This window comes from Magnolia sinica, chromosome 14, assembly GCF_029962835.1.
Source record: "Magnolia sinica isolate HGM2019 chromosome 14, MsV1, whole genome shotgun sequence".
Taxonomy (NCBI): domain Eukaryota; kingdom Viridiplantae; phylum Streptophyta; class Magnoliopsida; order Magnoliales; family Magnoliaceae; genus Magnolia; species Magnolia sinica.
Genome location: NC_080586.1, coordinates 77,623,234 through 77,636,639, shown reverse-complemented (window position 1 = coordinate 77,636,639; position 13,406 = coordinate 77,623,234). Strand labels below are relative to the sequence as shown.

The window sequence follows — 13,406 nt, the reverse complement described above, 5'->3', positions numbered from 1 at the left end:
GATGGACGGTGTGGATAAAACAAACGAATCATGGTGGACGCAGATAGCTTTTCCAGCACCACACAGCACCAACTTAGGTGCTGTGTGCTACCCTACGCAATCTTACGGTCCTCGAGAATTGGCCCTGCATTCGTACGGTCTGGATCGATTTATAAAAAGAATCTCGGATGATCTCAGCCCTTTTATAAAGTAGTCTGCAAACAGACGGCTAGCGATGACTAACGGTCCCACCTGTTCGCGCTTTCTCTCCTTCTCCCTCCTTTTTTTATTTTTTTCCTCTCTCGTACTATAAAATAGCAGCCTCTTTCTCTACGTCTTTTCATCTGCTCTCTCCCTCTGCAAATTTCAGGATTCTTCTCCCGCTTTATCCCAGCGATTTTTTTAGGGTTTATACTCCATGTCTTTGAATTTATAGGGTTTCATCTCAGCATCTGCATTTCAATACGATTTTTTGCTCTCTCATCTGCATTTCAATACGATTTTCCACTCCTTTACTGCATTTATCTAGGGTTTTTCCTCAACCCTTCCCACATTCTAGGGTTTCCTCTTCGCTTCTGCATATATCTAAGGTTTTTTCTTTATATTAGCTATTTTCGACCTTTTTGCCATTTTTTTCGCATTCTTGAAGTTCTTTTATACTGAATATACGTTTTATATACGATTTCTAGAATATACGGTTTTTATACGCTTCATTGCAACTTTCTACACCGATTGCAGATTTTTATTATTTTTTTGAAACTCCTGGAATTGGATTGCTATGGGAGAATGGTACGAGATTGCTCACTCCATTTTCATCGGCATCTTCTTCTCCTTTCTAGCCTCAAAGCTTATCTCCACCGTCACCTCATCCCCGGAAGAGAATCTCAGACTCGTTCGTGAGGATGACCCGCCTGCAGGTACTGTCAACCCTGGATCGAAATCTTTTGATCCCGTGAATATAAATGTGACTGAAATGCCTGCCGAGAATCTCAGCCTTGTTCCTGAGGATGACCCGCCCGTGGGAACCATCAACCCCGATTCGAAATCTGTTGATCTCGTGGATATAAATGAGGCTGAAATGCCTGGCGCTGGAAAATCTATGGCGAGCGATATCCTTTCGGTTGATGTCGATGATGATTGGGAAGGGGTCGAGAGCACAGATTTAGATGCGACGTTTAGTGCCGCGATTGCTTTTGTGGCTGCTGCTGCTGCGGACCGTCTATCGCAGAAGGTTTCAAATGAAGTGCAACTCCAGCTCTACGGGCTTTACAAGATTGCTACTGAGGGCCCCTGCAGTGTCCAGCAGCCATCTGCGATCAAGATTTCAGCTCGGGCTAAGTGGTATGGCTCTGAGATTTTCAGTATCTGCTGCCTGAATATGTATAGGATCCTTGTATGCTTGCAATAGATGGGAATGTGGTGAATATCTCACTAATGTACAATTCCAGCCCTTTGATTGGTGGCCTGTAAATAGACAGTTTATAGATGAATTCATCAGTCCATAGCCATTGGCACCCAGTGTTTGTTTTGGTATTGTTACATGTATCGTCATATTGCCATATTATCGCCGATACCAAGAAAACGGGGAAATTGGTGTTTTTCAATGAGACTTTAGGATGCTAAAATACACATATGTACATATTTAGGAAAAAAAAAAAATTACAAAAATGAATCATGCGTAAAACATGTGCTGTCGTAAAAATCAGTGCAATAGTAACCAAAGTGAACAGATTTTTGTTTATCTTTGAAAATGTAATATGTTTATCAAGGAATGGACCCCATTGATCATCAACATACAACCATAAGTAAGACAAAAAATAAAACAAAACAAAACAGATAGCTTAAAAAAACAAGGTAAAATTATTTTTTCCATGGTAACATTTATTTTTTTCTAATAATTTTTCAAAAAATTAAATAATTAAAAACTCCCCCAATTTTTTTTATATTATTTTTTTGTACATGAATCTATGATTGGCCTACTCTCATCGTCATATTAAAAAATCTCGCTCTCAAATAGTTCATTTAGTCGAGAAAATGGGAAAAAATTGGATTTCCTCAATATCTTCCAATTTTGACTATAAAATCTTTTTATTTTCCACTCTAATCCATGTCAAGGCATGAGAGTCATGCATAGACATGGATTTGCAGTGAAAGCGATGCCAAAAGAAAGGGAAAAAAACAAACTTTTTTCAATTTTCTCACATTGGTGTTCTAGTCCATGGAGCTTCCACACGTCGTTTTCTCCAAGTGGCGGATTCGAATCACAATACTTGATGAGTGGTTGACCTGAACCCTGCCCCACACACAGGATCCCAAAAATAAAAAAGACACACATATAATTTTCTATTTTCTGGGTATTTATGCACTTGTATCTGCGATAACATTGTCGATACTCTCTATACATTGGAGGGCTTAAGTACAAGTTCGGGCTACACTGTAGCAATACTACACTGTAGTGATCCCTGGAAAAAATGCCTTTTATGTGAGTCTCGGTATCCCCCGACCAGAGATACCAATATTATTGATTCTATCGCTGATATCTGGAACACTGGTTGCACCCACCTGATCAATGGTCTGAATCACTAAATTGTCTGACCTGCCTATGCAAACTCAGGGCTTGAGGTTGTTACATGTATTTTTGGGGAGTCTGGCGACGATCATCATATAATTGTTCTGGATATATGTTTTCAATAAGATCACATCGTCAGAAAAGCACTACACTTCTTGAATTAGGTAGAGATAATTATCCATACTCTAATAATTTTCAGAAAAGCATTACACTTCTTGAATTTGATAGAGATAATTGTCTATACTTCTGGTAATTTTCTTCATTTTGTACAAGCAGGGTCCTTGGTTTGGTGATCCTAATCATTGTGCCTTTTGTCTTACCTCTCCATTTGCATTCCACAATCAAAGGGGATGCAATCGTCCAGTTGGAGATATTCTCAGGCATGGCCTATCCTCATCTTGTATCACCAAAACATGGGCTCCGCTCATACAAAGAGAAGCCAAGGATGCTTTGCATATCATATCCTCTTGTCAAGGATGTGATTATCCAGTTTGAGAATTCTCGGGGCATGGTCCATCCTCATCTTGTATAACCAAACCATGGGCTCCACCCATAGTAGCTGAGAATCCAAGGATGCTGCATATCATACCCTCTGGTCAAGGATCCTATCATTCCTCCTCTATGGATGTATCAGCAATATTCGATACCTGGCTGCATCTTGGGCAGCCCCAACCTCATCTCAACTCAGATTGGGTCAGGACGATTTAGTTCAGGTTGGATGTCTGTGGCCCGATCTAAATTTGGTCTGATTTCAGCTTGGTCTTACTCATAAATCTGAGACCCTACCTGATATGCATACTCAACAAGATCCGACCTGACCCGTCTCCAATCCAGAGCAGTTTTCACTTTTCAGTGATCTGCTTTTGGGGTCTTCTTATCAATCATTTGGATGAATATTCATTATCCAAATCTGAAATTTGTGTCAGGTTGACTATGGATTGGGTAAGATGAAAATGCGTCAGGCTCAGTTTGATGAGATGGGTTGGTTTGGGTTTGGGTTCGGATCAACATCATGGTTTGAAGATTTTTCTGAGTAAACTTGGGCTCCATCAGACTTGAGTCCAGCCAATACCTTGCAGGGCGGAGTAGTATTGGTCTGACTGAAGTCGCTTGATACTTGGGCAAATGCAAATCAGCCCAAGTCAGTCCTGTGCAACTCGGCCTGATCAAACCTTTCTTTTTTTTTTTTTCCCCCGATTTTCACCCATTTTTGCCTCCCAAACCTTAAGATGATCTAGGGTGTTGAATGAAGTCTTTAGAGATGATTCAGAGTCTCCCATGATTTCATTAATTTCGTAAGAATGCTTTGTTAAACAATGTTATTTTCTGAAAAAAATCAATCGGACACTTATTCTTATTCTTCATTTCAGTATGATGAATTGACATTTATTGCATTTTTAGGTCACACAGTAACTAGATTTTACCTAAATATTATATGAGCCTAGGTTTCATTTTTTTATTTTATAAATTTTCTATATATAGAATTATTTTTTCACCATCTTTTTGGGAAAAGGGGGCGACTTGGCCCAACTCAGTTGAGTCTCCTGCGAATCGCCCAGTATGATTGGACTCATGACCAAATGAGTTGGTCTGAGTCTCCCAGTCTCAAGAACCATGGTCGGCATGTGACTTTTCAGACTGGGCTTGGGTTGAGCCTAGCTCGAGCCAACCCAGCCTGAGTTGTAGCCCTTATTTTCTTTTTGTATAAGGAATGCATTTTGTTGAATAAGAGATAGAATGGATGCTATCAACATTAAGATGATAGGTACGTGTAAAACATACCAGGATTCGTGCTCTACCCTTTCTTTAGCTAACACATCAGCCCAGGAGTCAGCCTCTCTTGGCAAAAAGGTTAAAGAATACTAAAGGAAAAAAAAGCTTAGACCTTTAATTTGACTTACAAGCAATGCTGCTTCCATGGAGTTGGCTGTGACCCAAATGTTCTTGAGATTGCACTTTTAGAATCTCATTGAACAATGTTCCTATGTAGAGAGCAGACCAACTCCACTTTAAGATACAATCTTGTGTTCATGTCCTATCATTCTGACCTGACTCCTGTGAAGGCAATCTTGGTCATACGTTGGTGCTCTGGAACAATATCCCCACATGGGACTGCCTTGGCTTATCCATCGTGCTCCCATCAACATTGAGCTTTATCCAGCCCCTAGTAGGAGGGGCCCAAGTTGCACCCCCATTGGATACTGTATTGGGAAAGAGTACTGGATGCTTGTACTTACCTTCAAATTTTCCTTTATTAGATCTTTGGTGCTCTTCATTAGTTATTTATAACACTGTTTATTCTTTGTTTAGTAGGATAAAGATAAGAAGACTATAATCACTATGTTAGTCATTGTTGCTGGCCTGGTTGAAGTGATAAAAATTTCATTTTTTGGTGACATGTGCAAGGAATGCATGGCAGAGATTGGGTGTTATGTCTCCTGAGGAAGCCATGCAGAAGTACATCATGATCGTGAGTGAGCTGTATCCTTCCTGGGCAAGTGGCTGTACTATTGTGAGTTTCATACCATATATTTTATGCTTGCAGTTCTTTTGTGATCCTTGTTTTATTGGTACTCCGAAATTTCATCATTGGCCACATGCTGATCACTCTAAACATGCTGGTCATCAGAAGAAAACAGATGGAGAAGCTGATGAACATAGTACTTCTGCTAAAGGAATGCCGGGACCAGTATTCAACACTTCTGTAAATGAGGAAGGATCTGACGGACCAGTATTGAATACTTCTGTAAATGAGGAAGGATCTGACAATGAAATGTAAGGTTCTCCACGAGGGGCATTATATAGGGCTGAGGCCAAGGGATTGTACAGACTGAGGTACCATTCAGTTATCAGTTTGCACAGGTAGGCCCTGTGGTTTGATGATCCGACCCCTCAATGATGCGGGATCCTCTATGGGTGGTCCATGCACCAAATGTCTCCTGGTTGGAAAAGCATAATCTCAAGAAAGTGGATCTTCCAACCTCAGGGCTTTTTTTTATTTTTATTTTTATTTTTATTTTTTATTAAAAGTTTCACAGGCTGTCCATGGTGATCCCATCACATCAATGTTTTGGTTCAGTGAATAATGGGCCCAACTTGTACAAACTGAAAGCTGAAATGACCATTCATTTCCTCAGCCTGAGCACTGTATAATACCTCTGCCACAAAACCTATGTTAATAATGGTTTTGCTTAATTGTCTTGGATTTTGATTTAATCATTGCACATCAAAGGTGATTGTAGTGCATCTTGTTGCAGCTTTATTGGTACATGTAAAAATGGATTTTGTGCATCCTTGTTGGTATCTTTTTGTGTTGGGCATGACTTCAATGAACACAGGGTTCACTGGGAATTGTGCAACCATTGTCTCTTACAATCTATCAACATTTTAATTTCAGAATTTCAGAATTCCATTTGAAATGCATGTTAAGATCCCCTTATGGATGGTTTAGGAGATATGAGTGCACGGACTCTTGTTGAACACTTGGTGCATTCAACCTCTTCCCTATTAGTTATTATTGTTACTAATGTTTTTCGTATCGTGGGATACAGAAACATATTGGTTATCGCATGGGATATTTCGTGTAATGTATTGCTGTTGTTTGGAAGCATTGTGAAATTGGTTGAATTTTCCAATGAAACTTCATGTATTGTTAAAAAAGACATCAATACACACTTAGAAATCAAAACATCATAAAAACAAGTGCACATAATAGGTTTATTTTGTATGGGGTCCTAATCTATGCGTTGCTTGACTGAACTTATGCAAGTATATTTGAAGTCTATTCATATAATTTATAAATGTAGGAAGACATGTATGCAAACACCGTCAATACATTCAAAAACAAAAGAAGTAGAAAGCTATAAATATACATGTGAATAATGTGTGGCTGTGGCTTAGGCCCACATAGAGTGGCGTGATGGATCAAAATCATCATCTTCATCTCGTTGGGGCTGGGCATAGTAGTGCTGCTCAACAAACCGACAATACTATGCCCAGGTTATAGTTATATGATACCAGTGAAGATACTTTCTAACATAACGTTGGTACTCATCGTCTTTAATTTAAGAAAATTTTCAAATTTATTTGCAAATTGGCCCATCTCGCCCACCCTGCCCCCCCCCCCCCCCCTCTCAAAAAAGAAGAAGAAGAAGTAGAAGGAACTGTGGTTTTTTGAGTAATTCGTGGTGGATATTTGGAGAGGGAACGTAATCTTTCCAAAGAAACATCTATATTGGAAAGTATGGCTTGTCTGAAGGACTCTGGTTCATGGGCACATGTGAAGGATTCAAGGGTTTTGCGGTATTGAGAGAGAGATTAAAGGTGGGTACATTTTGAAGGAAATAATGCTATAATGGAGATATCTCAATAGAAGTGGGAAAAGAATTTGACAAAGGAATTAGATTTTTGGTAGGCAAAGGTGAAAGAATTCGATCAGGGAGAGATGTTTGGTTGGTTGAGGTGGCTTTTGAACCATGCCATTGTGTTTTGTTCGAGCTTCTGATTGACAAGGAAGAGAAAATTGAACCTTGTTATGGGATAGTCACAGAGAGCATATTCTGGTCAATTAAATTGAGAAGGAATTTATCTGATTAGGAGGCCAATATGTTTGTTTGCCTTCTAGGTCATCTCAACAAGATGCATGTTGACAACTGAAGATAGGAAAGGTGTGGAAATGGGTGAGCAATGTCGAGATTTTGGCAAACTCTCTTTTCAACCTCCTTTCAGCAGCAGGAGGAAACTCTCCCCCTTGTGGTAAAGTGTGGAAAGCTCCTTTTCCCCCTAGAATGAAAGCTTTTGCCTAAGTATCATTGACCACGAAGATTCTTGCACTAGATAACTTGAAGAACTGGATGATGGCATTCCTTAATATGTGGGTCACATATAGGAAAGATGAAGAAAATGGTTGTCATCTCTTCCTGCATTGTTTGGTGGCAGCTGAGATGTGGACCTTCTTCCTTTCTCGCTTTGGGGTTGCATCGATTGTCAATAATTATTGACGTAGAGAGTTCATGCTTGAATGGCGGGGAGGCCCTTTACTGGTCACAAAGGGATTCTTTGGGAGACTCTTTTTTTTTTTTTTTTTTGGATTCTTTGAGGGTTGTGGAAAGAAAGGAACAGAAGAATGTTTGAAGGAAAATCATACTCTCTAAACGTCATCAGGAAAAAAATTAAAATCTGACGATTATCAGTTGTGCTCTAGCTTGTCAGGAGTTCAAAGGCACGACCATGGAAGATATTTTGGAAAACTGGGATTCTTTGTACTCAAAGCTGGGATGGATTTTGGGGGTTGTTGCTGTCTTCTTTCTAAGTTTTGTCAGTGGTAGAGCTACCTTCCTAATTTCATCAATTAAGGAAAACAAGTCTCCATGGTTCTGCATGGTCACTCCCAATAAAATCGATGCTTCCAACACTCACAATATGAGTATGATCATATTTACTGGGATCCAATTGGATTGGGCCACAAATCCAATATTAATGTCCTTAGTCTCCACTGGTTGCCTCACATGGAGGAAGTATAGCAAGTGTAGAACTTGGATAGGATATGGTTGGTGTACAAAGGTTCCCTAGATTATCAGGTGATGTATAAAGCAGTTTACTTGAAGCTGGGATTTTTGTAGTGGTATTAAATTACTTTGAATGCATGTCAATTGGATGGGAGTTCAGCTCTTGATATCAGCCGATTGCTGTGATTAACACTATTACACAACCGCACAGCACAAAATAAACCCATGCTGTTGTATACAAGAGGTTATAGATATGGTAGACAAGGACTTCTACTGAAAAATGAACTCTTTATACAAACTGCAAGTATTAAAAAGGATTTTTACCCAATCATGCAGCCACAATACCTTACGGTTGTCCATGAAGAGTCCATACGCAGGGTATTTTGAGAGTTCTGATCAATTTGAACCTTAGTTGCTTGTAGGTTCTACACTGTGCTCCTGCTTCTGCTTCCAAGATGTTTATACTTGCTAACATTTTGAAACAGATGCTTCCTGGCTCCTGCATCCAAATCTGTTACCGTTTCGCTTCTTGCTTTGTGCAACTATCGTTAGGACTCTTTGTTAGCTTTTCCTATAGAACCTTTAGGATAGGGGTCTCTTTTCTTGGACCATTTGGATTTTATTTTGGTTTTCTCATTAAGCATGCAACCATTAGGCTTTCATTCTAGGCCTTTTTGGTATTAACTATTAAATTTCAATTTACATAGTCACTTCTATATAAAAGCAGGTATGAATAATCACTTCTATATAAAAGCAGGTATGAACATTTGTGGATGGGTTATGGTGATGTTTGAATGAGTTTTGGAGTTCTCTAGCATGTGTTGCTTTATCCTTCAAGCATGTGTTGCTTCTTCATATGGTTCGCATATGATTACTAGTTTCAACTAGTAGGTTGACCGATTTACATCAGTGGTCCCTTATTTGCTGTTTATTTTGAGCTTTCACTGAGAGTAATTAGATCTCCAGATTGGTATGTATTTACAATATATGCAGATTTAAGTTCTAGTTTCTGTTCTGGTTTCCTCCAAAAAACATATTTTAAAACTTCCTTCTAAAATAATACACTTTCAGGCTAGCAACTTGCTTCGCCATTCTGCTTTGCTTTTGCAGTTTTTAGTTTTCTTAGATGATATTTGTGGAAAATAACTGATGAGATTAAGTTAAGCTGAATGTGAATATGCAGCTCACAGGGCTCTAAGCGCAATATTACTGCAATTGGACAAATCTGATCATCTAGCTGTTGTTGGTTGTCCCTCTTTGGATGTGCACCATTGCTTTATTTTTTTAGTTGTTCCTCTTTCAGTTCACAAATCGGATGGTTTCCATAATCCATAGTCCCATCCCATTGCTTTTGAGATACCACCTATCAACATTGTGGAAGATCAGATCAAAAGTCCAGATTACCACACATGTCAAACATTTACAGTTATCTGGACAGTTGATCAGATGGGTCAACTTGTGGATGGGCTACGTGAGCTGATGAAAAAGTCCCGCGCATCTCACAAGCTGCGGCTACATTTGACATTGCCCATATCTTTCCGAGCACGATAATAACTGTCTTTTTGGCCATAGATTGTGGGTGAAGCTCCCTTGTACGGAAGCTGGAACCCCAACCACCTTAGTGATAGCTATATGGCGCAAGCTGCATATTATCAAACCTCATAAAGTTTTACACTTTTAGCATATGTAGGTTGAATAAAGAGTCATACTGGAGCAGAAATTGACATAGGTGCACACATCATTATTCCTTATTCCTTGCTGAGAAGGCCTTGATATTTTTTCATCCATCCAATATAAATTAGATGTGGGGAAGTGTGTTCGTGTTTGATATAGATATGGATGTTGGGCATTGGCCTTTATAAGTCAGAATCGCTGACATAATCATCATCATGATAGCCTTGTCCCAGCTATTTACGGTCAGCTTTATGATCCTGTTTGGCCAATCAATCTATTACAAGCCTTTGTATCCTTTTTCACCACCCTAATCCAATTCCTTTTTCACCACCTCAATCCAACCCGTCATGGTTTGGGCGAACGTCTTCGGTCGTGGGTTTGCTCCCCACAGACATGAGTTTGAGTCCCCTCCCCGTGGATTACCCAATGCACGTGTTTGGAGGGTGATTTGGGGCGGGGACACCCTGTCGTCATTAAAAAAAAAAATCATTTCAGTCTCTCTCTCTCTTTATTTATTTATTTAAGGACACAGGGTGTCCCCACCTCATTTTTGAAGTGAGACTAATCCCTGCGGATACACGTAATCACCCACAACCACGTGTATCGGGTAAAGCCAAGGAGGGGAATCGAACCCTCACCTATAGGGAGCAAACCTACGGTGAAGACCATTCGCCCAAAGGAGGGGAATCGAACCCTCATTTCAGTCTCTTCAAACCTTATAAATGCTCCCTAGCTGTCTCTGGTGACCAGTGATCATTGCACATGACCATCCCATCTCAATTTGCTCTTAGGTTGCTATGAATGACCTCATTCTTGATTCTATCCTTCCTAGTTTTCCCATAGATCCATCTTAACATCCTCATCTCTAATTGTGCTGATTTCCAACTGCCCGATACTCTTCACTATGTAGCATAGCCAAATGAATAGCTGTCTTACAGAATTTTCCTCAAGTTACATAGGCACATGGCAATCACGCAATACCCCAGAGGCGCATTTGCATTTCATCTACCTAGCTCTAGTTCTGTTGGAAACATCTGTATGTAATAAACTAATGTAATTATCAGTATTTTTATCTACCTTGCACTTGTATTTTAATAAGCTAATGTAATTATCAATATTTAAGGCTGCATTTGGTTGCACCAAATTTCATGATATATCAGGGGACTTTTCAAAAAAAAAAAAAAAAAGATATATCAGGAGTAATAAGTCTAATTTGGTGCAAATTTTCATGACATATCATGAAACTGGGTCAACCAAATGCAGCCTAAAAGAAAATCCCCAATACACAAATAATATTAACAATAAACCTAAAAAAATGTATTATTTATATGTAAACAATAAACCTAAAAAATCTATTATTTATATATAAACAATAAACCTAAAAAATCTAGTATTTATATGTAACGGAATATCTATAGAATTAAAGAAATTAATAATTAAACTTAAAAAGTTTTTTAAATCTATGAATCCCTGTAACTCAATGGTAGACAGGCTGGGTTTCAACATTAAGGTCTTGGGCTTGAGCCCAGCTTACCTATCAAAAGAAAAGAAAAGCTTCTAGGAGTGTCAGATTTATATGAATTGTGTCTAGAGTGAATGGACATGGACAGGTGTGACATTGCACAATTTCAGTAAGGTGGTGTCTCCAGGTTACATGCTATCCATCAATACATGTTGTTAATCTGAAACTCCTGGGTTTGTTTAGATGAGCATGATCATGCACATTCCTGCATATGCAGTTGCATGTGATTACCTTGTCCACTAAATGGATTTAATTCTTTGCTAACAATCTGGACATCCTTCAGTTTCTAACACGGGCTGTCTATAAAAATGTAGATCACGAGGGAATGAAAACATTACATTGGCCTATAGATCATGGCCGCCTCAATGTTGTGGAGCTGCTCAATAGCCGGAAAGCAGATGTGAATGCTCAGGTAAATGTAAACTTCCCCCCTGCATAGCAATAATAGAGGGGAAACTGCAAACATGTTGCGAGATGGGCTGGAAACCACAAACAGTGTAATTGATGGCACTATCTCGTACCAGCAGTTGAAATATGAGAGACTTTGATACTCTGGCAGTGTGATGGATGATATGCTGGCACTTGGAAATTACTTAAAACTTGCATACGTGGCATACAACTAGTCAAGTTAAAACTGTCAAAGACTGGTACCAGATGAGCTGAAAATTAAGCTTATTCGATTATATGACCATTGGATTGGTGGACAATTATTGGATGGTTAAAAATGAAATGTACTACCAATTGTATTTCCACAACAAGTCTCCATGAAGCAGAAGTTATGATTCTTCAACAAATCTGATCTTGGGACTATGACTTGGCAACAGTGGTCTGCATAATCTAGTTGGTTTTATGTGAATTAATATATGCCACATGTACAATTTCTGAGTGCCTACATATCCAGCGTCACTGCCTGAGTATCATATAACTCTTGAAATATTTCTCTAGAACTGTACCCAAATATGGATTAGAGCTTTTCGAATCCTTACATGCATCTCAACTTGTGGTCACATATGCTAACCTGGCACACATTTATAGGACACCTTAGTTGTGCATCAGCTGGGTTCACCCGTGTGGATGACCTGGCCCAGATATTAGGCTGGTCAAATAGATCAGATGGCCCACACTTGTATGGGGACCATGGAAAGCTTAAAAGCAATTGTGAAGGATCCATATAATTCAGAATATGTTCCTGCTTGATTTTCAGGTGTCATCATTTCCATGATGGGCCTGTCAGCACCCTGAAATCAGGTCAAAGTGGGACAAACGTGAGAGAAGACGATGCTCAATTCACTGCGAATTGAAATGCTGACCTGAACATAAAGCATAACAATGGACCCATGTGATCTGTGCAGACGACCTGGGCGTGGATGTTTCCAGTAATTGATGATTGCCACCCTTTTATCTCTTATCTCTTGATGAATTTTTACTAGTTCCATTATATGTATATATCTTAATTTCTCACTGATACATAGATGTGGTCTCAAATTCATAGCTGTGTTTTTAATGGAGTCATTTTGGAATCCTAGGGTTGGTTATATGGAGGAATTCTATAATCCTGGTGCATATTTTGCCTGTTGGGTTATGAAACTGGTATCATGCTTGCTACTTGTATTGGATATCCAATCTTGGAAAACCATAGTAGTAAATCATCCACCAGAGGATTGTAAATACAGTTAACAGGTGTACAATGAGTTTTAACATTTTGATTTCTAAAGATGAGAGTTATTGAATTGAATTGACATGTAACATTGTACGGGTTGAACTGCATCAGGGTTGAAGCTGATGTTTCAAAACCTGGGCTGGATCCGAGTAGGTGTTGTTGACGTTTGGTCTTAACCATAGATCTAAAACTCTCTGAATGAGACTCAAAACGTGTCCAAGTAGACTCATCTCGGCAATTGAAGTAAGTCCTTTAGTTTTGAAAGTGACTTGGCCCTGATTTGGGAAGACTCTTTTAATAAAATTTAAAAAGAGCAGCAGAAGAAATCAGACTTGTAACCTCTATTTTCTTGCACATGAACTCCACCAGCAATATAAATTTTCTATTGCTTATGCAATATATGATATTTGAAATGAGGTCTCAAGTCCAACTGGTTGTACTACATGTTACGATCCACCCAGTGAATGATGCTCAACCTATTAAGTGCATGCAACA

The 13,406-nt window shown here is 39.1% G+C and overlaps 1 protein-coding gene across 4 annotated transcripts; it reads left to right on the top strand.

Annotated features, from left to right (window-relative positions):
• Nucleotides 1–231: 231 nt before the first annotated feature.
• LOC131226306 (acyl-CoA-binding domain-containing protein 1-like) lies at nucleotides 232–12,923 on the top strand. 4 transcript variants are annotated; one of them, XM_058222114.1, is made up of 6 exons: nucleotides 232–1,320; nucleotides 4,955–5,060; nucleotides 5,181–5,273; nucleotides 5,316–5,323; nucleotides 11,566–11,663; nucleotides 12,456–12,923. In XM_058222114.1, the coding sequence occupies exons 1-5, from the start codon at nucleotides 758–760 to the stop codon at nucleotides 11,636–11,638; spliced, it is 843 nt and encodes a 280-aa protein (XP_058078097.1). In that variant the 5' UTR covers nucleotides 232–757; the 3' UTR covers nucleotides 11,639–11,663; nucleotides 12,456–12,923. The 4 variants fall into 4 exon arrangements, with proteins under 4 accessions (XP_058078097.1, XP_058078096.1, XP_058078095.1 ...); XM_058222113.1 differs by having other exon boundaries at nucleotides 237–1,320; nucleotides 5,178–5,273; XM_058222112.1 differs by having other exon boundaries at nucleotides 241–1,320; nucleotides 5,181–5,323.
• The last annotated feature ends 483 nt before the right edge of the window (nucleotides 12,924–13,406 follow it).